Raw genomic sequence first — 27,645 nt, forward strand, 5'->3', positions numbered from 1 at the left:
AGTTTTTTTTTTTTTTTTATGTTGGTGATAGCACGTGTTGTGCTCAATGGAGTTCCCAATACCCCAATACCCAACTGTTTCTCGAAAGGAGGGCGTTTTCAAGCCCTCGAGTTGAAATCGGACATGGGCGGGGATAAGCGGAAGTGTTTGTCCACGGGTGATGCGATGATGATGAGGTGTGCAAGAGCAGTCGGACGGAATGAAGAAGCAGCTACGGGGTCAAAGGAGAATTCACGGTAGAAAGAGAGGAAGAAGCTGCCCAGTAGTGCAGAGTCTCTACCTCTTAGTGAAGCTTTTCTGCCTTTCGGAATGATCAATGATTGAGGGCAGCTGCAGGGTCTGAGGTTGAAGCTCTCTTGTGCTTTTTGGCTGGCTGCCTGGAGAGGGTTCGACATCATCAACTTCTGACTAAGGCAGGAACGGGGTCTGAGCGGGTATTCCGGAATCTTACAATACTGGTATGATGGATACCAGACATTTAACCATCTGATTGTCCTATTGGTGGCAGGTCTTACGAGTATTATCATCGTCACCTTGATCGATGTATTCAGTATTCAGCACAACGGGGAATGATTAAAATATAAGTACTCCACTCGCGTCTTTGAAAGGACCAACGGCAATAAATTTGATGGAGAGGTTGTGTTGTCCAGAACACATCGGCAGATCTTGTGCTGTATGTATGTACTAGCCATGTACTGTTGTACTCCGTATGTGATTAGTCTAGAAACTCCCCCTCTCCCCGGATAGCCGTCGGTCTCTTCAGCAATCAGACCAGCAAGGTGACCAGAAGGTCGAAAAAGGGGCCGAGGGGGGCAAATAATTGACAGCCTAACATGACAGCCTGACAGCCAAAGACCAATGCAGGTGGAAATCACCAAGCAATGTTTGCCAAAATAGAGAGCAAACAGGCTGATCTAGCTGGTCCAGAAGGAGGTGATTGAGGAAACCATACTATTAAGGGGGAGGTGGCCACTGTTCCTAGGAGGTACATAGTAGGTACCTGTTGTACCTTAGGGGCTCTTCAGTGGTTCCAAGTACCTACGGGTACTCTACTGGCGGGATTAATCACTCCCCATCTCAATTCCAATCAATCCCGTAAGTCTTCCCCCCCAATCCCTCTCCTCTCCTCTCCTCTTCTCTTTATCATTCATTACCTCCTCCCCTCTCTCGACCCCTCTTTCTATCCACCCTTTCATACTCCCGCGAACAAGCTTTCGCGTGGTCGACCTTCTCTTTCTTTCATTCCTTATGCCTCTTTCTTGTTTCCGCCTTTCTTCTTGTTGTTGTTGATCATATGGTGAGGGCAGATGCGATGTAATCACCCGTGGAACCGCAAGCTTGTTGTCCTGTCTCCCTTGTATCGTGCTAACCTGTTTCTGTCTCATAGTCACTCATATAACCAACAAAGAAAATCGCCAGGATTTGACTCAATAATGTATACTGTTCTGTGAAAGGCGCAACTTTCCTTCCAGCTATCCCATGCCCTCCGTTCAACTGCCCGAGCCTCGCAATCAACGGTTACCCCACATCTCCCCTTCCCACCGTGTTTCCATTGCTTTCCAGCTGCACTAGCTAGCCACAACACCTTCTTTCACCATGATTTCAGAAGAACTTCTGGAGGAGTGCTTGCAGATCCTCCAGGATGAAGCTCTGGATGAGGAAGATCAGGCCGAGAAAGTCGAAGACTTTATCCGCGAAAAGACCTCGTTATCTGGCCCAGCTCTCGAAAATGCCGTGCTGGACGTTCTTTGGCGCCATCGAAATCGCACTCTGCCCAACGCCTCTCCACCACCTCCTCGTCATACAGTCATCCGTCGCTCGTCCCCCGCTCCCTGGCAGATGGTCCGCTCAGCCACACCCTTATCGCCTCATTCCAATCTAGGCACCAGTCCGGGAAGCACTTCCTGGCTTCAGAGCTCCCGAGGGGGGTATCCGCGACCCCCGCTTTCCTCAACAGTATCACCCTTCACCTCTCCGCGCCCGTCACCTCGGCTCGCTTTGGCTCAACCTATACCCCACTCTCCGAACTTGAATGCCTACGAATTTTCCGACCAGAGTCATGTGTCAGACTTCTACGGAGATTTTGGCAGCGATAGCAATGTTGATTGGTTGGTCGCGGATGATGCCAATAGTGTCGCATCATCCTTAGGGACGCCGAGTCTTACAGCAGCATTGAGCGCGACAGCTCCAGAATTCGTTCCCGACATGAGTCCGCATGACATTCTGCGCACTGTTCTCGGAGATAAACGGACAAATGATGAGATTGAAGCAGCACTGGAAGCGAATAGTTACGATCTTGGCGCCACAATCGCATCGCTTTCACAATTCACAGACGGAGAAGCTCTGTTGAATCATGCGGATGATAGCCATGTTGTGGTGGGAAAATCGATGTCCATGGAGCAGCCTAAAGCTGTGAGTCCGTCGCTGCAGAGTCGCAGTCCGGTGGTCTGCAAATACTGGCTGTCCACCGGACAATGTCTTCGTGCGGACTGTCGGTTTAGCCACGACCTCACCAACCACCTTTGCAAGTATGTTGAGACCATCGCAGCTGCGATCCAAAGACCTCCTCAGACTGACGAACATAGGTACTGGGTGATGGGCAATTGCCTTGCCGGTGACGGTTGCCCGTTTTCTCATGATCCGTCAGCTCTGGTTGCAAACATGAGCTTGGCAGACGGAAGTCAGACAATCCCGACCGGCCCGCAATTCCACATAGAGAATGTCTCGGACGCTTTCCCTCCTCTCCAGTCTGGGGGCGGAGACCAGTGGGGTGGCCAATACGTTGGAAAGTATCCCGGCCACCTATCGGGCTTGTCTGGTGGGAAGCATTCGCCGCAGGCTATGCAGTATGTCATGGGGAAACGAAATGGCAGCATAACGAATCTTTCTCGCCCCCACTCTCGACCAGGGAGCCGACATCAGCATAGGGAATTGAATCCGGCTGCTCTGTCGGTGGATGACCCGGATGCATTTCCTACCCTGGCTGCTATGAGCGCGAGGAACAGTGGAAAGAAGCATCATGGAAAAAGAGGCGCGCACAATCGCGAGAACAATCCAAGCAAGGAGAATCTTCCCGCTTCCTTAGCAGATGTTGTTCGCATGTCCCCCTCCCCAGTCCCAGGAAAAGGGAAATCCACGTCCAAAAATGGCAAAGACGCAGCCAGAGGCCGAGAGTTCAGCGCTGCTGCCCAGTCTATTCCAGCGCCACAGAATATCCCTTGGCTCGAGACAGGGGCACGTGCCAATGAACAGTATATCAAGTATCGGACGAAGGCAATAGGTCATGGTACGGTGAGGAACAAGTTCCTTCAAGGGTAAGTCTACCGCAATTGAAGTTGGCTTATGAAAGCTAATCCGTCGTTGAAGTGCCGCCCAAGCCTGGAACCGGAACGACGCCAGGGCAGCCAAGGCGCTGTCTCTGCGGGGCCAAGCCGAGAACGAAGCAATGAGGAAGTGCCATCGCGAAGCAGCCCGGCAATTATATGAGGAACGGAACAAACATCTATCTCATGCTGGCCTAGAGGATTCATCAGAGGAGTTATATGTCGATCTGCATGGGCTGCATCCTGAGGAGGCTATTGAATACCTAGAGAAGATTCTGTTGAAGCATGCTCGTGAAGGTCGGAGAGTGGTCTATGCCATCACTGGCACCGGCCATCATTCCAAGAACGGCAAGGATAAGATCGGCAAGGCCGTCAAGGCCTGGCTGAACGACTGGAAGTATCTCTTCCGCGAGTTCAGCGTCCCAGGCGAAAGAGGTGGGTATGTTGGGGGAATCTTAGGCATTGACCCCACGAGTTATGACAAGAGTCTGGCCAGGAGCCTTGAAGAGAGTGCCGAGGCAAAATCCGACGTCGATACCGGCCCCCCTGTGCTGACAATGGGCAAGATTCAGTTGTTAAAACGCGAAGATCTGGAACCGAAGTCATAATTCCATACATCTTCTACAAGTCCAATGTCTCCTTTCTTGAGATGGCACACGCAACCTTCTCATCATATCCCACTCCTCTCTATCGATTCTTACTCTACTCTTCTTGCTCATAGCTCAGATAATATCTCGGGAGCTTGCTGTGCCACCACACGCTTCGACAGCCGACATCAGCAAACAGGATCGAGTCCGAACGGTGCCCTGCCCGAGGACGGATGTCACAAGCAAGTTGCGTAATTCACGGGCACGAGCTAAATTTGACCGACCCTTTCTTTCCCTCGTGTAGAGCGTTCAGCTAGCTACCTATTATAGCGTGCCCTTATTCTATTATTCTCTCCATGCAGACAATTCCAACCTTACGCCGGCCGAATTAGGTTATGCTAAATATGGAAGAACACTATAACATGTATATACCTTTTTTTCAGCATGCATATATGCATCTCAGTGTTCGAGAAATGATGCCAGTTGAAGTCGTACTGATTCTCTCTTACCAAAGCCGAACTATTTACTCCGGCTCCTGACCCTTCCACTTCTCCCTCAACTCCCGCACATTGAACCCGCACGCCTCGGCCTTCTTGACCACAGCCCTCGCCTTCTCCGCCACAGGCACATCGATCATCTTTCCATCCAGCGTCCAGGCCCCACGTCCGGCCTGCGCCGCCTTGTCATCGGCGATGCACACCCGCACCGCCCACTGGACTTCCTCAGGATCGGGCCCGAAGATCCGCTGCGCGGTCTCCACCTGCGACGGATGGATACACTGCTTCCCATTGAACCCCAACCGGCGACCGTCGCGACACTCTTCCTCCAGTACCGCGGGGGGCGACCCGTCGCCCTTGCTCGATCGGTAGGCGGTGCACACCAGATCAATCGTTGAGGGGAGTTCCGCCGCGCGGGCCGCTGTGGCGATCATCGACCGCGCGAACAGGAACTCAGTGAGCGAGGGGGTGCGCGTGAGACTGAGGTCCAAGGCGAAGTCCTCGGCGGCGAAGATCAGACCTTGGAGAAGCGGGGTGGAGGCGCAGATCTGCGTGAGGTTGGTGAGGGATTTGGCGGACTCGATGAGGGCGAGGAGGGAGATGGGCGGACGCTTCGGGTCTTGTCGTTGCTGGGAGAGGGTGTGGGTGATTACGTCGGTGACGAAGGTTAGGTCGGAGGGGGAGTTGACTTTGGGAATTACGATGGTGGTGAGGTTGGGGGATTGGAGCTGTTGGATGTGTGATGTGGGGTTAGCTTAGCTAGGTGGCGCGTGACGCTATGATGGATTTATGTGGAGAGTAAGGAGGAGTGAGGACTGACGACTTCGGTGAGATCGCTCAGGGCGAGGCCACTGTCCACGGAGTTGATGCGGACGGCTCGTTCGCGAATCCCCTCTGGTGCCGGTTGATCGAGCGCCCTCCGCACCAGGGAGCGGGCTTCCGCTTTCTTGTGCGGAGTCACGCTGTCTTCCAGGTCGTAGGCCACGCAGTCGGCGGTTAGGGTGCGGGATTTGTCGATGAAGCGTTGGGAGGAGCCGGGGACTATGTTATATCATCTTAGTTTCTTGTCCGTTGGCGTCTGTATGTGGCTGTGCTGGTGTAGGTGGTTTGGAAGTGTGGGAACACGCCCCTGTAGGAAAATGCGGGGAGAGCTCCTGTGGGTTCGCGATAAGTGTGTACGGTACGATAGAGACATACTGTAGAGAAGAGCTCGACGAAGCGTGTTACGGGCTGCCATTGTGACTGAAGTTGGGGCTGGCTTGTGTCTTCTGAGTCTTCTGGCGTGTGAATTTAGTAACTGAAATTCACCCGGTACAAGCGGAGAGTGCGAAAGATAGAGAGTGTGGAGGAAAGAGGAGAATCTGGACCGATGGACATCCTCGGGTTGCTGGCCGCGGCGCATAAAGGCTTCTCCCGCCGTCAGGAACTCTCTATCGGTCCAATGACCTCATCCACTAGGGTGGATCGCTTATGCATGGTCTGCCGGGGAGAGATCCTCTTCTCCCTCCTTGCCTCTTGACTGCATATGTATGGGTGATCGTAGGGAGTCCAGTGAAGTAATGAGTAAGCTTCGTACTGCCATCGTAATGTGCTGAGAGTCTAGCAAGAGGAATCACGTCCGTTAAGGAAAGAATAACAACCATTCATATAGCCGGCGGTGGCTCCGCATTCTGCCAGTATCCACCGCCGGGGCATGGAGACACGCAGCATCAACGCATTGAGCACATTCCTGCTTCACGTTGCGTGTCAAACAGCTTGACTGTTGTCCCACCCTCCTTATCCTTTCGTTTGAAACCCTCTGAAGAGCTGCTGGACTCTGGAGTCTGCACTCAAGCAACATGGAACAACAACCCCTCCAACCGCAACAAGGAGATTTGAACTGGCGCCTCAGCGCCCACCCGATCACCCTACTATTCTTCCTGGGCTTCCGCATTAGTGCCCTGTTGATGTACCTTTTCGGTGTTCTGTTCATCAAGAACTTGTACGTACTAGAGAACTCTGGCTCTGATTTATTATTATACAACTCTAGACGATCCCACGGGTCTCGGAGATATCGCCTAATGGGCCACGCGACCAATTGTCCGAGCTTATCTGACTGATCTCGATCGAATAGTGTCCTGGTTTTCATCCTAACGCTGCTGCTCCTCTCCGCGGACTTCTACTACCTCAAGAACATTGCTGGGCGTCGACTAGTCGGACTGCGCTGGTGGAACGAAGTCAACACATCGAGCGGCGATTCACACTGGGTCTTTGAGTCCTCGGACCCTACCACCCGTACAATTGCCGCCACGGACAAGCGGTTCTTCTGGCTTAGTCTGTATCTTACGCCTACCCTCTGGGTCGGCTTGGCTATTCTGGCTATCATCAAATTGAGCAGTGTGATCTGGTTGAGCTTGGTTGGTACGTGTTGCGGCCCCTTGTTCCCAGCTTCTAAGGTCTGGTCACTAACCGGTTACAGCTATCGCTCTAGTACTGACCATCACGAACACGCTGGCTTTCTCCCGGTGCGATCGCTTCAGCGTCGCCAACAGCGCGCTTTCCGGGGGCATTATGAGTAACCTTGCGGGAGGAATGCTGGGCAGGCTCTTCAAGTAAAATCGGCGTGTTTCGTACTGTGTATGATCTTCGTCCGTCTGTTTGTATCCCTTCATCACTGGCCTGAATGTATGCGCAGTTCAGGGATCTGCCAAACAACATGTAGCGAAACTCAGTTATCAATCCAGAATATCTTGAAACCAGTGGATGTAGATTTTCAATCGCACTGTACACATCGCAGCGCGGCGTAAACGTCTAGAGATGTGGTGAAATATCGCTCACCTTGACCAGTGATATTTTGCGTGACATTCTTATGACTAGCATATCTTGATGTCATCTAGCCCGATGTTTGCATATGTGGCCAGTGCGTGTTACTGCCAAAGGTCATCGCAGGCTGTTCTTGGGACTTAAGGCCCGATCTGTACCTAAAGCAGATGGCCTGCTGAAAATGGCGTGGCATCTTTTCGAGACTGACTTGATCCGCTAGGAAGGGCACCACAAACCGACTTCCAGGTTGCCTGGAGCTTTGAGTTGTCTGCAAACCAGACATACTACCCTGAGTTTCTTTCAACAAGTATTGCTCTTTATGTAATTAGGCTGACATCTGCCGGGTTTTCAGTCTGTATATGACTTGCTAGATTCAGGAACCCATGGTCACCAGCGCAAGGCTGCGATTACTGGAAGGTTGTTGCTGATATTTACTTGAGGAATCCATGAAACACTAGCTCACACACACCCTTCTCTTGTTGATCACCGCAAAGAAGTGATGAGGTGAGCAGTGCCACCACAAGTCAAACTATTTCTCTCAGTTGTAGTCGATTTAGGAAGGAAGTATCAGAAGCTTCAAGCTGATCCTCAATACCGCGTGGAAAGTCCGCTGGGATCACTTCAAGGAACCCCGCTTTCGAGTGAATCTGAGCTCGGCTGTTTATGTTGTGGGGTTAAGATGTCTTCGAAGTGACTTAAAGATAAGATGCGATTGATTAAATCTACCGTGCCATCTTGTCGGTACAAGCACGTGGCTGCGGGCACGTGGTCCTAGAGTCTAGTCACTATCATAGCCCTTAATGATGAAAGCTACATGTAAACACAACAAGAATCTTGCTTTACTTGTGCAGTACCTTGAGTAATGACCGTGTTCATTTTGATATCAAACGTAAGTTTGAAATCTCTTATATGAACACATTATCAGAAAGTGATGTGGCAATGTTCCGTATTCCTGCGACAGGTTTAAGACCGTCAGATAAACAGAAGAATACCCTTCAAGATGGGTTCACATCAAAGGTTACTTGCATAACTTTTAAATCATCCTCACCTATCTGGTTCCCCCATTACTATCACTATCAAGAATTCACTTTTCTACCTCACATCGGGCAACAGATACTGTCTACTTTCTGATATTCAGCCAGCCAACCAGCCAGTTAGTTCTCTGTCTTGTTGTGTTTTCTCTTTACTGCCCACACTCTCTAAACACTTTGTACTTTCATTGTGAAATGTGGGGCGTTTTGCAATGTGATGGGTTCTGCTGAAGATATCTACACCTACAGTTACACCTGATCGTTGAGACTAAACAAACTTCCTCAAGACTTGACCTGCTTCTCTTCTTTGGTTTGAACCACTGGGAATCCCCACTCGTTGCTCTGGCAAGATCCAGACAAACATTCTCACTTCTTTTAAGTTGTTTCAATTGTTGGGCGGCTAGTTCCAAAAGTTGGCACTGAAGCTTGTCACTCACACCAAGTGCACCATTGGATTGTCAGATACTGGATGCTACGAGCTTTCCACAGCAGTCCGTTTATCTCCCGACATCTGCCACATAGCTGAGCGAACTTATGCCTTTTTGATCCACTCTTCCCACCAAGTTACAAGCTGTTTCAATTCAGCTATTCTACTCCACACGGCCCCTGTTTACCCTTCAAACACGCCAGCCTTTCTCATGCAGTCACCAGATCCTCGCAAGAAGCCACAGGCCCGTCTCTGGACCGACGCTGAGAAACTACGCCTGGTAGAGCTGCGAACGGTAGAGAAAGACGTACCGTGGGCAGCCTTTCAGAAGGTATCATCACTCATCCTCGAGTTTACAATCTAGTCACTGACGCGTTTTCTGACATTGTTAGAAATACTTTCCGGATCGAAGCCTTGCTGCAGTTCAAGGGGCTTATTCTGTAAGTATACTCCATGTTTGTTTATATGCTTGCAGGTTCTCATAATAACTTTGAAAGAACTATTGTCGAGGCGAAAAGGAATTCAAAAAGATGGTATTTTTCCCACACCCAGACATCGGGTCTTTCTTACTAACATGATCTCGCTGTCTCTAGCCCGCTGCAGGTAATCAAGGCCCGACTCCCAGCAAGGGTAGAAAGCGTTCCGTGACTAGCTCAGGAACACCTGAGAGCTTTGCTGAACCAAAAAAGACGAAGACAATCTGTGGCTTTGAGTAAGAGATCATCTTCTGAAGGGCCCATCGCAACAATACTGACAGCACAGCAGTGATGACTCAGAAGACGAACCCTCCAACCAGCTGTTTGTGGAAGAGAACACATTCGTGAAGGTAGGCATATGGATTTGGCATCTAGTCCCACTTTCGGTGCTAATATTCTTTCGAATTATCCTTAGGCGCAAGCTGCTGAAATATGTGATACTCGAAAGGCTTCAGAAACTGTCACTGTCGATGTGGCGAAGGTCGATAAGCCCTCTTGCAACATCACTGAGCTACCAGAAGGAATACAGTTCTTTGAGAAAATCATCAATGAGTACAAGTCATTGCAGCAAGCCCTGGTACAGATGGAGAGCAAGCTGAAGGAGAGCGAGGATGAGCTGAAAAGTCTGAAAATGAGCACCATGACTGATAAATGTCAGTTCGAGGTGGCCAAAGCCGACTTGCAAGATGAGATGGATCTCCTCAAGGCTGAACTCCTCCAGATAAAGTCCGAGAAGGACGAGATGTAGACGGCTACGAGCAAGGAAGGTTGCCAGCGCTGTACCGAGCTCGAAGAACAACTCGACCACCTCTTTACGACCTTCCGCCCTGCCCCGAAGTAGGCTTTCAAGCACACTGTGGCTCATTGAGAGTGGTTCTGAATACTTTGGTTTTACTTTTCTCCGCTGATGTTTTCGTTGGTAACCTTGGGGGTTCCTTGATATCTCCGACTTTGCCGATACCTTTTGCGTCTTTTATTTTACTTTTGTTTCATCAAAGTGCCTGGATGCAGTTCTGATCTATTCTTTAGTCTGATCACTTAATTTCTCTTGTGATATACGGAGTTGTGAAATGTGGATAAAGAACGAAGTTAGTTGAAGAATATTCACATGAGAGATCATAAGAAGCCTCCAGAGCTCATATGTAATCATTTTAGAATTAAGATAACAAGTAATTGAAAAGGCAGTCAGATGAGACCACAAGGTGAATGGATGTGGACGACAACAACAGGGAATATTTGGCTCGTTTGTTTGTGTTCCCAGTGTTACTGGTTACCTGCTACTTCACTTCTCCTCACGCTCCTCCTCTCTCTTTCCCTTTCTTCCAGCACCTTTCTCCCCTGCACCCTTCTGCCCCTCCTCTCCTGTCGCTCTACTTCTTCTTCCTTTTTCTGATCGAGGTTTTTTCTATTCCGGTTCCCACTTTCGAATCCTTAACGATTCTACCTCCAGCACCAAGGTTAGTTCACTTTCTAAACACAAATCTCGAGGAATCGGGAAGAGCACCTTATTACAAGATGCTTTTCTTGCAAAAAAGCTACACCAGATTACATGAGAAGACTCGAGGTCTCCTCCCCAGGTCTCCAGTCTCACTTCAGGCAACTGAAGGATCTTTCTACGCGTACCCCCCTTCAAGAGGCTTAGTCTTTCCTTGAGAACATTCGAGTGACTGATAATATGTGTGCTCCACAGTTCCCTTTTCCCTAGCAACATCTCGGTTGCATAGCAAAGATGGACAACTGGAATAGCGCGGAGTGGAACGAAGACGGTCGTGACACTGGTTGGTGACCTATACCCATTCCCAAGACTTTCCACCCACACACCTCTGGGTCGACGCGTTCTCCAGTCCCCTGAGAACTATTGCAGCTCAGTTACAGCATAACATCTAACATAATGCTAGGGTATGGCAACGACGAACATGCCAGGCCTGGTGATTTCAACTCTGCTCCTTACGGTGGCAATGACTATGACCGCGCGTCTGCTGCCGACGGACAGGACGATAACAGATGTCGCAAGTAAGTGCTCTACTTACTGCTGAGGAAACACTACCAGATGGCCAACTCTGAACCTCACAGCTGTGGGGCCGATGACCACTTCGCCCGCATGTGTCCTGAGCCTAAGAAGTCTATGGGTGCTTGCTTCAACTGCGGCGAGGAAGGGTAAGTTTAAAAATGGAATATATGCTTATTTCGTGGGTTAACGTGGCGCGAAATAGACACTCGAAGGCCGACTGCACTAAGCCCCGTGTCTTCAAGGGTACCTGTCGTGTCTGCAACCAGGAAGGACATCCTGCTGCCGAGTGTCCTGAAAGACCTGCTGATGTTTGTAGAAACTGCAAGATGGAAGGTATGGCGAAGCAGAATTCTCTGAAGCCAAGCAACAGAGTGAACTAATATCTTGAGACAGGTCATCGTGCCCTCGATTGCAAGGAGAATCGCAAGTTCGATTTAAATGATGTCCCTGATATGCTCCCTGAGGACGCCTGGAACCTTCTGCAAAAGGCCAGTGATGAGAAAGACCTGGAGGATTTCCGCACCGTAAGACACAACTTTCAACAACAATTCACCTGTTTATCATTTACGAGCATTCGGCTTGTTATGGCTTTATACTGACCCAGACTAGGGCATCAAGATCTTTTCGAAGGCAGTTCCCGAGGCCACTTTCGTCGATATCGAGAAGAGAATGCGTGAGGAAAACCTCAAGTTCTACATCATCGCACTGGTTCGTACAGCCCCTGGCCTTGTATACCCGATTCCATATCAAATCTGTATTGACTGGATGACACAGGAAAGGGAAGCGAACAGCTGTATCAGCTTCATCAATCTCCAAGGCAAGCTAGACTGTACATACGTGATTGGATACTTCTTCAGCCCCAAGCCACAGCGTGCGCATCTTAGAGAGCGTTGGCCATCTAGCGACGACGAGAATCTTGAGCGCCTCGAGGATGCTGGCTTGCCTTATGATCGTCAAGTCCCTAAGTGCGGCAATTGTGGTGGTAAGTTGACCCGCACCATCATGAGACAACCACTAAACTGCTCAAGAAATGGGCCATACTGCCCGTGGCTGCACGCAGGAACGAGCCGAAATTGAGCGTGTCGAAGTGAAATGTGTCAGTTGCAGTGCCGTCGGTCATCGCGCTCGCGACTGCACTGAGCCTCGTCGTGACAAGTTTGCCTGTCGTAACTGCGGGTATGTGGTCAGCCCTAGATCTCCAGAATTGAGGCAACTGACATCTGCAAGTTCTCCTGAGCACAAAGCTGCTGAATGTCCCAACCCTCGCTCAGCGGAGGGTGTGGAGTGCAAGCGTTGCAACGAAGGTAAACCACACGGCTCATCTTTATATTTAGTTGCAGTTCTAACAAGCTTAGTCGGACATTTTGCAAAGGACTGCCCTCAGAAACCTGAGCCCAGAACCTGTCGCAACTGCGGGTGAGCATCACCCTTGATAGCTTCTCCGCTTAAGTGGACTGTTGTTAATTGAACAGATCCGAGGACCATATTGCGCGCGACTGCGATAAACCCCGTGATGTATCTACCGTCACCTGCCGTAACTGTGATGAGGGTACGTTTATCACGCGTATTCACATAGCACGATAGCTAACACCAGGACTCAGTTGGTCACTTTAGTCGTGACTGCACTAAGAAGCGCGATTACTCACGAGTCCAATGCCGCAACTGTGGAGAGAGTAAGGTCTCCCTCCTTCTAAGGATCTTGATACAAATCATTAATTATCTCACTCTTTTTCCTACCAGTGGGCCACACTATCAGACGTTGCCCCAAGGCCCCCGCCGAAGAGTCGTTTGAGGAACCCACTGACAAAAATGACTCAACCGAGCCCGAACCCTGGATCTCTGGAGCTGGGGACAATGAAGATACGCCCGCTTTTGAGGAGGAAAACAATGACGAATGGAATAATGGTGGTGGCGGTGGTGGCGCAGCTTGGTAATGTCGATGCTCACATGGCTTTGCAGGAGCTTGCGAATGGAAGACGGCGAGCTGTTCGTCTACGACGATGTTCGGTGTTACATCATGCGGTGATGATTCCTTCGGTTTTCCAACGGAATGGGTGTCTAGATCTGGTTGATGAGCGATTTACTACTCGATCGGCCTCGGGTTTGACGCTTGGTCTTGAGGACTTCTGATGATATCATCTACCGTTGTATGTGCATGTTTTCTCTCAGAAATAATGGTGTATTTCCAGACAACTCATTCCAAAACAAATCTAGAACGAAGAGAAAAGGCAAGGTCAGTCTGAACTCCGGGTTTGTGTTCGGAACGAGGGAACCACCTTTTGTCCTCCGATGAATGGACGAGAGGAGGGTCCCTCGTACCGAATGGCCTATGGTGTTTTTTGACGTTGAAAGAAATAATTTGTCCCTTGCATCTACCCTCAGCTTCATCTCATTATAGGTTATCCTCGCAAAATAGCCATGGTAGTAGTAAGAATTGGTGAATGGTAAGTCTAACTATAATCTAGATATAAGGGGGACTAATTACATAGATGTAGTGTTGATCCGATCTATACAGAACAGATTCTAAATGCCCATATGGGGAATCGCGGATAAGGAAAAAGTAAGTGACAGGCTCGTCTATGGCTATATAGTATGCAGTGAGATGCCGAGAAATTGATAATGAGTCTATATAAGCGAGAGAGAAAAAAGCAGGCAAAGAAAGGGGAGTGATAGGCCATCCCAACTGGAGTCACTCACTCACTCACTCCTTCTTCCCCTTCTTCAGCGAGGCGAGGCTCCACTTCTTGACGCGGAAGGCATAATACAAGAACACGGCCGCGGCGATATCCACGACAATGTAGACCCAGAAGATGCCGAAGTTGCGCCAGCGCTCGCTGTAGAAGATGTTCACGCCCGCCAGATACTGATCGGCGACGGACATGGAGCAGTACTCGCAGCTGGCGGTGGCATTGGGGTTCTTCAGGTACCCAACGGCGGTCTGGAGGTAGTCGCTCAGGTAGTCGCCGCAGGTCTGGCCGGCGGGGGGATTGAAGATGGACAGCTCGGTGCTGCTGCACTGGACGGGGCGGCCGTGCAGCTGGGTGGCGGTGACGCCGCCGACCCAATACGTAAAGGGGGAGACGCGATACATGAAGATCCAGAAGCCCGGGAGGGCGGAGGGGGACTGCATGACGCCGTTGAAGGTGAGGGCCATGGAGAAGAGGAGGGTGACGATGGCGCCGGCGGTCTCGGCGTCGGGCAGCGCGGCGATGCACAGGATGGCGAAGGTGCTGGCGTAGATGAAGAACTGGATGCAGAACAACAAGACCAGCCCCTGGCGCGACGAGGCCTGCACCCCGTCCACGGCGTAGTAGTAGCACGCGTACACCAGAATGCCCATGACGATCTGGTAGGGGATCTCGACGATGATGCTGGCGACCATAAACGTCTTCCACGAGTAGGTCTTGCTGGGCCGCTCCCGCACCTCGTACAGCGACCGCTGGATGATGAACATCGGGATGATCTGCTGCACCAGCGACGAGAAGATCGCGCACAGCATGAACACCGAGAAGATCGCGTCCTGCAGCCCCTGCGTCGAGCTGTCCGCGTGGAAGAAGCTGAACCCGATGAACAAGCCCGAGCAGATCCCCAGCATCATCTTGGCGACAATGTACATCGGCGTCCGCCAGTATTGCTCGAACACCCGCCGCATCACGATCGGCAGTTGCTTCGTCAACGGCATGGCGAATTCCGCGTGCTCCCGGGGATCTTCTTCGGAAGCCTGCGCTGGTCCCTGGTTGCTATTGGCGGCATGGATCCGGTGGAGTTCCTGCTGCACGGCGGCGGCTTCCGGGCTCCGTTTCCACACCTCGAACCAATCTTCCCCGTGTTTGTTGCTGACCGCGTTGACGATCTCGAGCATGTATTCGGCCGGGTTTTCCTCATCGTCGCAGCGCCGCGGCGCGCCGTTGGCTTCGAAGTAGTCGAGCAGCGTCCGGGAATTCTCGCCGATCGGGCCGAAGTATACGGTTTTGCCGCCGCGGGCAAGGAATAGTAGCTGGTCGAACTGCTGGAATAGGATAGCGCTGGGTTGGTGGATCGTGCAGAGAATCGCTTGGCCGGCGTCGGCGAGTTTGCGCAGGAAGCTGCAGATAGCCCAGGAACTCTGGGAGTCCAGACCACTGTGGATGGATAGTTAGATATGTGCTTAAGCTTAGTAGCCAGGGGTCAGCTGAATGGGGCCTTACCTGGTTGGCTCGTCCAAGAACAGCAGGAGCTTCGGTTTGGCGGCCAATTCCACTCCGATGGTCAACAGCTTGCGTTGCTCGACGTTGAGACCTTCGCCGAGAACACCAACGACAGCTTCAGCGAACTCCTCCATGTTCAGCATCTTGATGACCTCTTCGACATAGGCATATTTCTCCTCGATCGGTACCGAGTCCGGCTGTCGGAGCATAGCACTGAATCTTAAGCTCTCGCGGACAGTCGCGGTCTCGAGGTGCAGATCTTGTTGTTGAACATAACCGGTCTTTCGAGGGAAACTCGAATCCAGAGGGCGACCACTGACGAACATGTCGCCCGTGATGACACCCATGGTCGTGCGGTGCGCCAACACATCGAGAAGAGTGGTTTTGCCGGCACCACTGACTCCCATCAACGCTGTCAGAGTTCCCGGCTTGACCCAGCCGGCCACGTGGTCGAGCAGTCGACGTGGTTCTCCCTTGATCTCGATATCGTAAACGATGTTGTTCCATGTGAAAACGTCTCGCTGAGGTGGGATGGAGAAGGCCCCATTCTGTTGTTTGTCGTTCGCATTGTCCTGCGTTGAAGCAGCGGCAGGCTTGCCGGATTCCTCATCAGCGCTAGCCCCTTGTTCCTGCTTCAGGTGAGCAGGCTCGTGTCCTCGGCGGAACAGCAGGACCTCGGCCGTGCTGGTGGCGGATGAGTTGAGTTCGGTGGCGAGAAAGTAAATGGCCAGGAAACCGATGAGGAATGCGATCAGGATGCCGAAGTTCCTCCAAACGTGACTGTACGTATATCTGTATGAAGCCCAAATGAAGTCGTCGCCGCTGACAGTCTGACGACCGGCAACAGCTCCAGTTGCGGAGCATACGAAAGAGTCGCCTTCGAGGTTCGGGTAGGAGGGGACAAACTCAGAACAGGCAAACTCGCGTCCGTGGAACTCGTTGGCAACCAGAATTTCGAACGCGTAGTAGATCGGGTTAATGTAGTGAATCCATCCAAACCAGGGATGCATTTGGGGCACTGGGACCACGAAGCCTGTGTAGATGACCAAGGCGAGAATCAGAATACCGGCCAAGGTCATGGCTTGGGAGACAGTTTTGGTGATCGCAGCCATAGTCCGGAATACAGCGCTCATCACAAACATGATGATGAAGTTGATGAGGAAGTATATGAAGAACTGCGATGGCTCTCTGCGCAGATTACTCAGAAAGTACAGAATAATGTTGAAAACCACCGCTAGAAGGAACTTGACCGGTATGTCGCTCAAGACGCCGGCAATGGCTTCCGTGGCTGGGTGATAGAAGGCGAAGGACGCATGTTTCTCCACAATCGGACGCTGAGAGTACAAGCTGTTGATCTCCGTCATAGCCGTGAGGGCGTTCAGGAGCACCGCATAGAAGAGTACTGCACCCCTGGAGAAAAATCCCGCAGTTGACACAGGGGAGCCGTAGAAGACTGAACCAATAATCAAAGCCAGTATACAGTTTCCGACCACGGTTGTCACCGTTGAGGTCCGCTCGTTCCAAACTCGCTGGTAGGCTCGAATCGTGTTGAGTTTGATCTGCATGGGTATGCTAAGAAGATATGGCGAAGCTGCCCGGGTATGATTGGCCTGTTCTTGTCGCTTCTGCTGCTGCAATTCTAGCAACTTCTCATTTGAGCGGGACGAAACATGCTGCTGATGAGCAGCCATCTCTTTCTGAAGTTCCTGATACTCAGGCGACTGGCGCCAGTATGTTTCGAACTCTTGAGGTGCACGTGGAACTCGGGCCTCCATACCAGGAATTGGCTGCCGTTCCACCGGATTGGTAACGGAGGTCAGGAAGTCACCGGTTGTTTGACGTGGAGGACAGAACCAGCCCTGACGCTCAAAGAAAGATTTTGCCTTAGCGGCCGACCCGTAATAGATTTGATGTCCCTCGTAGAGTAGCACAGTCTTGTCGAAGAGATCATAGATCGCTTGACTAGCTTGGTAGGCAGCGACCGCATGCAACGACGACCCTAGGTCAGCCGACAGCCGTAGAGCCTGCACAAATTTCAGTGCCGTTGCTGAATCTAGACCGCGGGTCGAGTTGTCCCACGCAGCGATGGGGGCTCCCGAGACAGCCATTTCTGCAATGCTGACACGCTTTCGCTCACCACCCGATACACCACGGACGTGGTCGCTTCCCACCTTGGTGTTGTACGTATGACTTAAGCCAAACACCGCCATCACTACCTTCGTCATCATCGTTGCATACTCCTTCCGGGACATGCCCTGTAGACGCTTGGAGGGTGTCCGAACAGATGCGGCGAATTCCAGTGTCTGTCCCACAGTCAGGTGCGGAAAGTGTTTGTCTCCTTCCTGGTTGTAGAGGACTTCACCCTTGAATTCCTTGATCATGGTCTTCTGAGGAATGCCACTGTAGTGGATCACTGATGCGGGATCCAGGTCCAGTCCATTCAACTCGCCGCAGAGCGTTTTGAGAAATGTACTGCAGCCTGAACCAGGACGGCCCAGCACGAGCAGCAACTCTCCACTCTCCAACACGCCATCAAACCCCCGTAGAATCTGCTTGGGTGTCTTGGGACCAAGATTGAAAGTTTCACGCGGCCTCAGGGGTGCTGTAAGCAGGTCCGACACAGTTTGTTGAAGTTGCAGTGCCGATCCAGTCCCTGAAACTCGGAGGTTTTCGAAATAGATGGCCGCTTCCTTTTGCTGGATTCCTCCCTCGTTCAGCAAGTGTGAGATCTTCCGCAGCCATTTGTATAGATCAAAGTCTTTGCTATCTGGGTTGAGTGCAGGGTCGTTCGTGGGGATATTAGCTAGGGTGTTGACTCGAGCAATGCTGTGATCTGCGCTGACAAGTTTGGTGAGGTAGGCCTCATCGTTCGGGTTCAGCGATGCACGGTGGGTATTTCTGGACTGGTGGTGTTCGACCTCGGTTTCAGTAGTGGAGCTCGTGGACGAGATAGAATGGGCGTGAGCAGAATCGATCTCTCTTCGTTCCGGCTGACCTGATGCAGATGCAGAGATGGAAGGTGAAGACCACGACTGGGTTTGTGAATCAAGGAAGCTTCTCCCGTGGTTGTTGGCATGGAGCTCAGGCTCCAGTGGCACTTTTTCTGTTGACATGCTGAATTAGAATGGTTCTACCATGTGGAATAGTGACGAGAGGCAGATGGTAAAGGAGGAAAGGTTCTAGATTTAAGGATGAAACAGGCAGCCACAATCAATTGCTGTCATAGTGATCAGACCGAAGGCTGCATCAATTATGCTAAACACCTACTATGCTTGATAAGCAATGTGGAACCGGTACTTGAGGCTTAGAGAACGTTCGGGATCTCCCCTGACTTCTAGCCGAAAGTCTATAATATTGTAATCGCAGCCTGTCGTAAGGAATCGTTTCTCAATTCTCATCAGGATTGGGAGATTAGGCTTATGGAGTCCGGAGGATGGGTCCCGGACAAGCATATCATTCGTCTCGTTGGCAGGTGGTAAATCTAGCGAGATCACAAAGTGGGCCCGGATGGCGGAAGGCCTCACAACCGAGACCTGCTCAATCGGATCCCTCAGCTCCCGCCATATTTTCCCCCCATAAGCAGGACAGCTGGGCCGCTGGACCCCCGGGACGTTGGACAACCGTTCAGATTCTGCTCCAGGAACCATGAAACACGGATCCGATGCATGCCTGCCACAAAAAATGATGATTAATCGGGAAAAAATTGAACTTCAATCTCACCTAAGCGGAGTTGGTTGCCATTGTGTTCCGTCGGCTTTGGGGAAGTGTACGTCTGGGCTAAAGAAATGCATTTCATTGCATAGGACAAGAGATTGTCGTCAGGATAACGCAGGATAAGGCGAGAGAACGCGAGATAACGCGACCGGGACGTTGAAATCCCATCATTCCGAGATGAGCAAATCGTGCGTGAGCAGGTTAGCGGATCGTCACTGATCGCGAGAATCCAAGGCGGGATCGTCGACGCTATTTGGAAGGTCAAAGTCTATCTATATAAACTATAGTAGTCTAGCAGTATTCACGCCGGTCTATGTCGAAGGGAACCGAATCGCTGATTCTCGTACTCTCAATTTCGGGATGTTTCTCCGTCAAGGGCCGTACGGTAAAGCGCCGTCCCGAGAGGGTGGAACTCGCTAGTGGAGGTCAATAAATCTTGGACCCCTGAATAATCTGCAGTCATCTGACCATAAGGTCCTTATTTGCATGTCTGATGCTGCTATGATTGCAATGCAATTGTCCGCGCATTAGGCTGTCCAGAGTCGTTATGCTGGACTTGGAATAGGGGACGTTGGCGTCGAGGGCGGCTGAGAAGGTGCATAGGACGGACATCACTGCCGGAAATGAGCAACGGTCAGTCCAATTCATATTCCCAAGTCATTATCATTATGCGAAGTAGGTTGAATGCCTACCTTAGATAGACTTCTTTGGCTATGAATGATACTGATTCGTGGCATAGCCGGAGAAGAGGTGGTCTAAGGCTCGACCAAAAGGTTCCGGAACACTTCTCCAATACTTCCCCTCTTCCACGTCACCTTTACCTGGCTTCACCATGAGAGGAACAGCTCCCCTTCTTCAAAAAGGATCTTCACCGTCCTGGCTCTAAAATCAGAATCCTTTCAAGCACTCATGGCAACATGACAGTGATTTTCAAGTTTGAGCCTATGCCAGGCCCAACCGCTGACTGGGAGGACACCGGCCTATGCGTCAGTTTAATCACCACGTCTTGTTCGATTTGCGGGTATTGCGCTTTCAGATCTCAGAACTTGGCCGATGTAACCCAGCGCAAACATGGCAAATTCGCGACAGCTGTCGGCTCGCACACGACGACGTCGAACTGGCAAGACACGTTTCAGCTGAGTCAGTTTCTCCGGTAGATGCACAGGAAAACCTATCTATGTGAACTGATCGATTGACATATGCATCCAGTCATAGACGATACAGAGCAACGTGTATGCTTTTTGTCCTGTAGCCAGCCGTCCGCGATGGTCAGGGACGACTTACCCCGGAATTGCTTTCAAGACCTACTCCACTTCATGAAGGACTGTCTACTCAAAAGAACACGGAAGTTTCGCGGGAATCATCGAGGGCGACGGAGCCGAAGCACTCATGCTGCTGGGAACTACTCAAGACCCATCGCTTGAAGGCGATTGCTGGCACGGACTTGGCTACTCTGGTGGTAGCCTTTCGGCGTCGATGGCCGACGATTCGGATCTCGTGCGCTTATGGGCAAGGTAAAATGCTTCTTGCCTCTGGATGCTCATCGTTGCTGCTTGATCACTGATGCATGATGTTCACGCGGTACATCCAGACCCCCCCATCTACCCCAGACCCTTACTACACAGCTTCCGTCTTTGACACGATCTATGCTGAAATCAACGAAGCGGAGTGGTATAGAAAACAGGCGGTCAAGGCGAAGAATCTACGACATACACTCCAGCACGGAGATCACCCGACTGGACTCCGTGCTCTTCCGTTTGAGCTAATTTACATGGTCGCTGATTACCTTCCGTCACAAGAGGCCAGAAGTCTCGAGAAGATGTTAGATGTTCACCTTGGCATTTTATTCTGGCGCCCTAGAATTCCGCTTGACCTGTTCTATGAGGTAAAGGCTGTTACAAGAGGGGACATCCATTGGGGTCGTTTGTTCAGCAAGCTGCAGGACCTTGAGAATTCCGATGCCTTAGTATTACGTCGACAGATATTAGGATGCTTGGATGAGCACCTGAATAAATTCAAGTTAGACAAGAAGCGCGCGAAGCAAACTGGAATCTAGCGAGATGATACTGTCTTTTCATGTTGGTATGGTCCATAGTTAAGTCAGCTCCAGAAAAGGGTTCCAAATTTATTGCTTTGGGTTGCCTTGTCAACCTACCGAACAATGGTAGTCAAAAAGCTAGAGCATAGAGCCTGAAAGCATATAGCAAGGTAGCAAGGTCTGGCAATCATCACTGCTGGTTTTCCGAGCTTGCCATGCACAATTGGGGAGTGGGAGGAGGTGCGCGGTTTGGAGCTATCGGCTAAACCAAATCTATCCGCGGACGTCAAGGCCTCTGCATTCCCGAAGCAACACACCTACCATGAACTTCGATCCTCATCTGACTATCAGAAACTGAAGACGAGTATATACAAAATCTCTGGAAATGACATCTTATACATGGTTGTCGCCAGGATAACAATATTCTAAGCAAATATCTAGGGGAAAGATCATTCTGGGCCCTCTCAATCACCACAGAGGGTTTAAATAAGAGTCTGTACTGGCTGAGCTCCCATTTTCCCAGACATGGGCTTAAATCCGGATAGCTTTGTCGACAGAGTGAGGGAGAGTTGCATTGGGTGAAGGGAGAGCAACAATGACGATGAGACATCGCTCGAGTCTGACATGCATTGATAAGACTGCAAGTTCATGACCGAGGGCGACACGATCCCAATCATCGATTAGCTATCATGTGGCCTTTCTGCATGCTGTGTGATTTGCCACCCTGGGCTGCAGATCACATTGCCCCGAGATACTGACGCTAAGCGAAGATATTGCTTTTTTCGCTCCTGCATGTTTGCCAATCCTGTTGGCATAATAGTTGAGAAGAAATCGAAGTCGACGAAACTCTATACGCACGCAGCGATTCATTTTCTACGAACCGACAAGATGTTCCTGGTCCGTGAGAGCGCCTGTACACACTTGATGGTACAGCGTGGTGAGCGTAGGTGCTACTGACGTTACGGCGAGCCTAGAGCTGCCGAAAGTATTTGGGCATATGACGTGTGAATATGGAAAATTCGAATACAGGGCGTCCCTCGGTCTTGTGCTCTGTGTGCCGGGAAATAAGTATTGTCTTTTCTTTGAATTATTGTTACATCAGCGAAGCTGCTGGTCGCTTACCTTTCTAAGAACTCTGATTTCGGAGCATTGACTGACCCGGGATTAGGGCTAACATAGGCGCAATTGCTGCATTCATTGTGACGTCTTCATTGGCTGCCTAGATCGAAACCATCAATGCTTTCCTTGGCCCATGTGCTCTGCAAGAATTTCTTCAATCTTCAGCTGCCGCATGACTCGCTAAGGCTCCTTGAGAACTTTTTAGAACCCATGCTGATTGGTGTAGTGTTATGCGCAAGATCTACCACTGATGTTCTCGATCTGGATCTCAGCCACCATGTGCGGGCCGACGCTGGGACCCACGGTGTCTGCTTCGTTGCCGGGTGACGATTATTCTTTCCTGCAGCAAAGCGACCCTTTGACCGATGTAATGAACAGGTTGAGATGCCACATTGCCGACTCAGACTGAGCAAGATCACAGACAATATAGAGGGAAAGGGGGATACACAGGTATCCTAATTCTCTTACCAAAATTTACCTTTACACATCAGGTACTGAAGCTACGGTGAGTATGCGTTGCCTCCGCAGATCCATGTTTGATACTCGATTAGCTTTTGTAGGACCAGATGAGACACCGACTTCTTCTACTGTCTTGTTCAGTGAAGAGAACAGATGACGCAAAAGTCACAGGTGTTGCAGCAGGATATGAGCAACCTATCACCTCTATCACCTACATGGAAGAGAAACTCGCGTCTCCGTGTGATAGGTGATGCATATTCTGCAGCCATTCCCACAGCCCGATTACAACCTTGCAGAAAGTGGTACTCCGAGCCACCAATAGCAACAGCTCTTTAGATATTTTCTGAACATACGCACCCCTCCTTTCCTGCGACAAAAACCGATGCCTTGTATTACATGGTTGCGCAAATTTTAGCCTTTCCTGCGAGGTGAGACCTTCCTCGTCGAAGATGCCTCTTCCAGGGAAATGTGTATCAGTGATGCCTACCTCATATCTGAACTTTTTCTTGCTCTCCCCGGAGAGGTGAGCGGGTGTAAAACAGGGCAAAAAGGTTCGGACAAGTGGTATCGAAGAGCCTCTGCTGACTTCCGTCATATTTTGCTAAGCAAGAGCACCGTCCATGCGATGAGGCGCTCAATAACGAAATGCCGCCTTTCAACCAGACCTGGTAACTTCGCTTGATCCCTTATCTAGAGCTAGATAGGTCTTGCATATCATCTTTGCTCACTTTGTTCCCTCACCCCGGCCACTGTGTGATTTGAGTGCATTGGATAATCGAGTTAAAGCACAGGAGAATAGAACCAGCACACGGAACATATGGATCTTACCCCGTTTGACCTGGCGTTCGCCCGCCTGCTAGAATTGCGTCTCACTGTCATTGTGAGAAGCCGATCCGAGCCAGATGCTTGTCGCGCAGCTGTCCGAGAGTTGGTGGCGGAGTATCCACTGTTGGGCATGAGGTTCAATATACTGGTAGGCGCCATACAGTTCTTACGGGTCTGATCAGAATCTCGGTTGGCATTTATTGAAAATGTCGTGCACTATTAAAACAGACAGTGGCTCACACCCAGATCTGCGCTGAACAGAGAACGAAGCTCCTCCGCACTGAGGAACTATGTATAGAGGACATCTGGCACGAAAAGGAAGTGAACAAGTGCCTTCGTGAGATTCTTCCGACTGTTAATTTGAGGCCCGAAGAGAGTCCGTCGACTGCTCGCCTCCACGAGACCGAAGAGCTGCAGGGGCTTCTCCAGCAGCACAAGGGCGCCTTTCGCCAGCATGTGCTCTCGATCCACGCGGTCTTTCTTCAGGATGCGTGTGTCCTTCGATTTACCGTGCAACACCCACTGTGTGATGCCACCGGTAAGTCAGTTAGTTTTCAGTACCATGGATATTGCTTTGGCTCTGGGTAAACAGAGCTGATTGTCCTACTTCCATTACCAACAGGAGTTTATCACATCGTCAAAGCATATCTCTCCATCCTAGGAGGAACCGCGCCGCCACCTGAGCAGCGCAAATCCCCCCTCCGAGAACCACTTACCCTCAAGCCCGACCTCATAAACCCAGCGTCAACGACGACGACGACGACGACAAACGAACCCGAACAAGACCAGATCATCAAGCAATACACCCAGCACAACCGCGCCAGCTGGGCCCTCCTCGGCGCCGTCTGTCTCCGCCAGCAATTCTGGGCCCGCTGCCGCCCCTCATCCCGTCGCGTCCGCCGCACCCTCTTCATTCCCCAAGACCACATCGACCACTGGATGAGCCAGGCCCAACGCCAGACCGTCAAAGTCACCGAGCATGACCTGCTCATGGCCTTTATCTACCAGGTACGCGGAAACGAGCCCTCTCTTTGCTCACATTCCCTTTCAGATCCAAACCCGCCAGTCTTAACATAAAGCAAATTCAGGCCGCCTTCCCACCCAACTCCCCAAATGCCAACTTCAGCTTCATCATGAACCTCGAACAGTACCTCGTCGAACCCCGGACGCCACTCACAAACCCCTGGTGTCTGGTTGCTGTGGTCCCCCTCAACTACTCCGCAGCAGCATCAGCCCCAACACCATCCTTGATCGATATAGCAGCCCACATCCGCCAAACCATCCGCGCAGTGCGAGAGCCCGCCTGCCTCGCCCAGCTCCTCGCCCGACAGACACGGATGGGCACCACGCCCGTCATCCCGCGCGCGTACGGCTCGCGAAGTCCCCACGTCGTTGTCACCGCGTGGACGAGTCTGCCGGTGTATGAGCTCGAGGTGCAAGGCAGGAAGCCCGCGGCGGTTCAGGGGGGAATTGGCCTCTGTCAGATGCTGACAGCGTGCGGGGTGGTGATGGACGATGTACTGGTGACGTGGAAGGGGCGGACGGGCGGGTATTGGACGCAGGGGCGGTTGAGTGAGGCCATCTGGATGCGGATGGGGAATGTGTTGGAGCGACCAGCGCCTGGGTTTGCGGCAGCAGCAGCCTCTCGGACTTCGGTGGCTCGGGATGTGAAATTGTAATGTTTGGGCAAGGGGAGGTCCTGTGTAGGTAGTATGACTGGAAGATGGAGCTTAGATTGTACTGTACTGTACGTGTCAGTCGATGGACTTGGCGCCTACCAGCTAACCTGCAAACGCGATTTCTCGTACGCGGAGCAGGATCTGTCTGCTTCAAACGGAGAAAGACAGTCTAGACTCATCTAAATATCCATTCTTCAATAGCATTCTCGCGGAAACATCGCCGAAAAGTGACTGACAAGGGAAGTCTCAACCTGATGTGTAAGAAAAGAAAGACAAATTCATCCTCCAAGCACAAAAATACAACGTCAAACCCGTCCGTGTCCAATTCACAGTGCAGCCTGGCTCCTGGACCTTTCTTCCAAGTACTTCTTACACACATTCTCCGCCTCCTCCATCTTGTTGTTGTTAGCGAGTTCCACCGCCTTACTATGAGCCCTCTCCAACCCCTTACTCAGCTTCACTTCAACTTGCTTCAAGTGTACTGAGGCATACAGATTCAAGACCTCGACGAAGGACTCATACTCCAAATATGCTAGAAGTCTTGTTTAGTCCCACTACATCATGACGGCTGATGTGATCAAGAAGGCAGGGAAACTCACTTTCCTCGCTCCACTGCGGAGCGAATCCATAGAGACTCTCAAAAGTGCCATCGTCCGACTGATTCTTCCCCTGAGAATCACCCAAATCGGTGAGGAAATCAGCGTCGTGCCCTAGCTCAAGGCCCACCCTTGCTCGGTCCTTCCACTCCTCAGTGCGCAAGAAGCCGCCTCGGATTCTCGCCAGATTGTCCTGGTTCCCGTGAGGGATACAGAAGGGCCTCCCAGGGATCTGCCGGTGTTGTGCGTGGGGACTCTTCTGAGCCCCTATTCTCGCTTCGAGCCCATCGATCCGCGCCTCGAGAGCTTTTGCGTAGCTCTTGGCACAGGGACAGTTCTTCTCGTAGTCCTTGATGAGTCCCTGGAAATATTCAAGCCTTTGGATTAGTCTTCTAGATTCCTTGCCGAGATTTTGGAGTTCATAAGTGATCATTCGAAACTCGAACTGTCGATCAGCTCTGTCAGCTTTCACCTCGAGCATCATTTTTGAAAGGTCGGCGCGGGTCACGTGGTTATCAAATTTGTAGCCATCTACTGCCTCTTGCATGATGGCCAAGTTATACTTGACATTCTCAAGCTCATTCCGCAGCGAATCGACTTCATCCTTCAGTCCCCTGATCCTGACCACTCTTGGGTCGAGGGTGGCGGAGGAAGATGGTCGGTCATGTATATCCTCCGCCATCATCGCGTGGTCAATGTCTTTGGACATCTGAAGAGCCCGGTGGATGGCCTTTAGACTAGCAAGGTCTTGGGGAATGATCGGGCAGAGCGACGTAGATTCCGGCTCCGGGAGCTTGCTGTGCCTCCTGCTGAATCAGGTCCATGTTCCACATCGTCGCCATCGCCGGCGACATGGTCGTTCTCTGGAGGCTGGTCGTTGGTGTCGACTTCAGGCTCGTGGGCATCCGTGTCCTTTTCAACAGGGCGTCGATCCGACGGGCGAGTCATGATGTGCTGGGAGGTTGTTAGTGTCAAAGCAGCTGCACTATCCAAGCACAAGCAAAGAAACTACGTACCACAAATAAGCAATCCGAGGTAGGCCCTGAGGCCGACACTGTCGCTAAGGGGCTGGGAAGAGAAAACAGATAAGAGAAACAACCTAAGCGTGGCTGAGAGTAACTAAAAAGAGAGATTGGAAGAGCTTTTGGAGCACAGAGAAGGATCGAGAGTCGTAGACAACAGAATATGAAATTAGAAGTCAACAATTGTGGGAACTAGACTTCAAGAACGTCGATGAAGAAGCCTGCTTGAAAAGGGATGAAATGTAGCAACTTGAGCTTTGTTCAGTGGAGGCTGTCGAGCAAAGGAAAGGATGGAGAATGGAGGCAGGATCAGGAGGATGTGTAAGATCTCCCAGCTACTTATGTTCCGATGCATCCTGAAAGACAGCAGTGAGCTCCTCTCCGTGCAACCGATCTTGCCAGCCAGGCTTCGTCGTCTAGCTTGGGCGAGTTGAGACATGACAGCGACGAAGTCAACGGTCACATCGGATGAGCAAAGCTGTATGGAACCACATCGTCGAGTTACCCGTGAGCCCATGATGTCTTGAACGTTGGCAGCGGAGAACGGGGCTGGTCGTTTGCATCTGATGAGGTAGATTCAGTCTGAGACACTCGTTACAAGGATCCCCGTACTTGGCAGGAGATCTTTTGGCTCTGGCCCAGGCCAACCGTTGTGGCCATACTTGCAAGTCAACTAGCGGTCAGGCCTTCTTCTGAAATTGAAGGTATGTTGGGAATAGCCACATCCATCATATCGATGAAATGATGATGGATATGTTTCTCACAATGAGCTGGGGGTCTGCAGATAGAGGGAGGACGGGGAAGAGAAGAGAGAGAAGAGAGAGAAGAGAGAGAGAGAGAGAGAGAGAGAGA

At 51.2% G+C, this 27,645-nt stretch overlaps 7 protein-coding genes across 7 annotated transcripts; 5 read left to right on the forward strand and 2 right to left on the reverse strand.

Annotated features, from left to right (window-relative positions):
- The first annotated feature begins 1,262 nt into the window (after positions 1-1,262).
- On the forward strand, positions 1,263-4,294 carry ASPACDRAFT_80027 (CCCH zinc finger and SMR domain protein). Its single transcript, XM_020205547.1, has 3 exons — positions 1,263-2,528; positions 2,586-3,314; positions 3,367-4,294. The coding sequence occupies exons 1-3, from the start codon at positions 1,597-1,599 to the stop codon at positions 3,929-3,931; spliced, it is 2,226 nt and encodes a 741-aa protein (XP_020054240.1). The 5' UTR covers positions 1,263-1,596; the 3' UTR covers positions 3,932-4,294.
- Positions 4,295-4,433: 139 nt separating this feature from the next.
- On the reverse strand, positions 4,434-5,644 carry ASPACDRAFT_32102 (HpcH/HpaI aldolase/citrate lyase family protein; the record flags this gene model as incomplete). Its single annotated transcript, XM_020199857.1, has 3 exons — positions 4,434-5,135; positions 5,228-5,448; positions 5,605-5,644. 3 exons carry the CDS (start codon positions 5,642-5,644, stop codon positions 4,434-4,436), a joined length of 963 nt encoding a protein of 320 aa, XP_020054241.1.
- Positions 5,645-6,216: 572 nt separating this feature from the next.
- On the forward strand, positions 6,217-7,135 carry ASPACDRAFT_80028 (DUF846 domain-containing protein). The gene is made up of 3 exons (XM_020205548.1): positions 6,217-6,388; positions 6,521-6,807; positions 6,866-7,135. Exons 1-3 carry the CDS (start codon positions 6,246-6,248, stop codon positions 7,000-7,002), a joined length of 567 nt encoding a protein of 188 aa, XP_020054242.1. The 5' UTR covers positions 6,217-6,245; the 3' UTR covers positions 7,003-7,135.
- A 1,743-nt stretch (positions 7,136-8,878) lies between these two features.
- Positions 8,879-9,891, forward strand: ASPACDRAFT_45203 (uncharacterized protein; the record flags this gene model as incomplete). Its single annotated transcript, XM_020201571.1, has 5 exons — positions 8,879-8,998; positions 9,060-9,107; positions 9,261-9,379; positions 9,433-9,493; positions 9,559-9,891. 5 exons carry the CDS (start codon positions 8,879-8,881, stop codon positions 9,889-9,891), a joined length of 681 nt encoding a protein of 226 aa, XP_020054243.1.
- A 1,143-nt stretch (positions 9,892-11,034) lies between these two features.
- ASPACDRAFT_53457 (putative zinc knuckle transcription factor (CnjB)) lies at positions 11,035-13,088 on the forward strand (the record flags this gene model as incomplete). Its single annotated transcript, XM_020202750.1, has 12 exons — positions 11,035-11,156; positions 11,217-11,300; positions 11,357-11,487; positions 11,548-11,678; positions 11,764-11,862; positions 11,929-12,136; positions 12,183-12,330; positions 12,382-12,458; positions 12,510-12,570; positions 12,627-12,703; positions 12,756-12,827; positions 12,895-13,088. 12 exons carry the CDS (start codon positions 11,035-11,037, stop codon positions 13,086-13,088), a joined length of 1,404 nt encoding a protein of 467 aa, XP_020054244.1.
- Positions 13,089-13,855: 767 nt separating this feature from the next.
- On the reverse strand, positions 13,856-18,454 carry ASPACDRAFT_31689 (putative ABC multidrug transporter; the record flags this gene model as incomplete). Its single annotated transcript, XM_020199832.1, has 2 exons — positions 13,856-15,275; positions 15,342-18,454. The coding sequence occupies 2 exons, from the start codon at positions 18,452-18,454 to the stop codon at positions 13,856-13,858; spliced, it is 4,533 nt and encodes a 1,510-aa protein (XP_020054245.1).
- Positions 18,455-23,488: 5,034 nt separating this feature from the next.
- On the forward strand, positions 23,489-25,175 carry ASPACDRAFT_45206 (uncharacterized protein; the record flags this gene model as incomplete). The annotated part of the gene is made up of 4 exons (XM_020201572.1): positions 23,489-23,644; positions 23,725-24,034; positions 24,119-24,504; positions 24,585-25,175. The coding sequence occupies 4 exons, from the start codon at positions 23,489-23,491 to the stop codon at positions 25,173-25,175; spliced, it is 1,443 nt and encodes a 480-aa protein (XP_020054246.1).
- Between the last annotated feature and the right edge of the window lie 2,470 nt (positions 25,176-27,645).

Source organism: Aspergillus aculeatus (assembly GCF_001890905.1).
Source record: "Aspergillus aculeatus ATCC 16872 unplaced genomic scaffold ASPACscaffold_12, whole genome shotgun sequence".
In the NCBI taxonomy this organism is placed as follows: domain Eukaryota; kingdom Fungi; phylum Ascomycota; class Eurotiomycetes; order Eurotiales; family Aspergillaceae; genus Aspergillus; species Aspergillus aculeatus.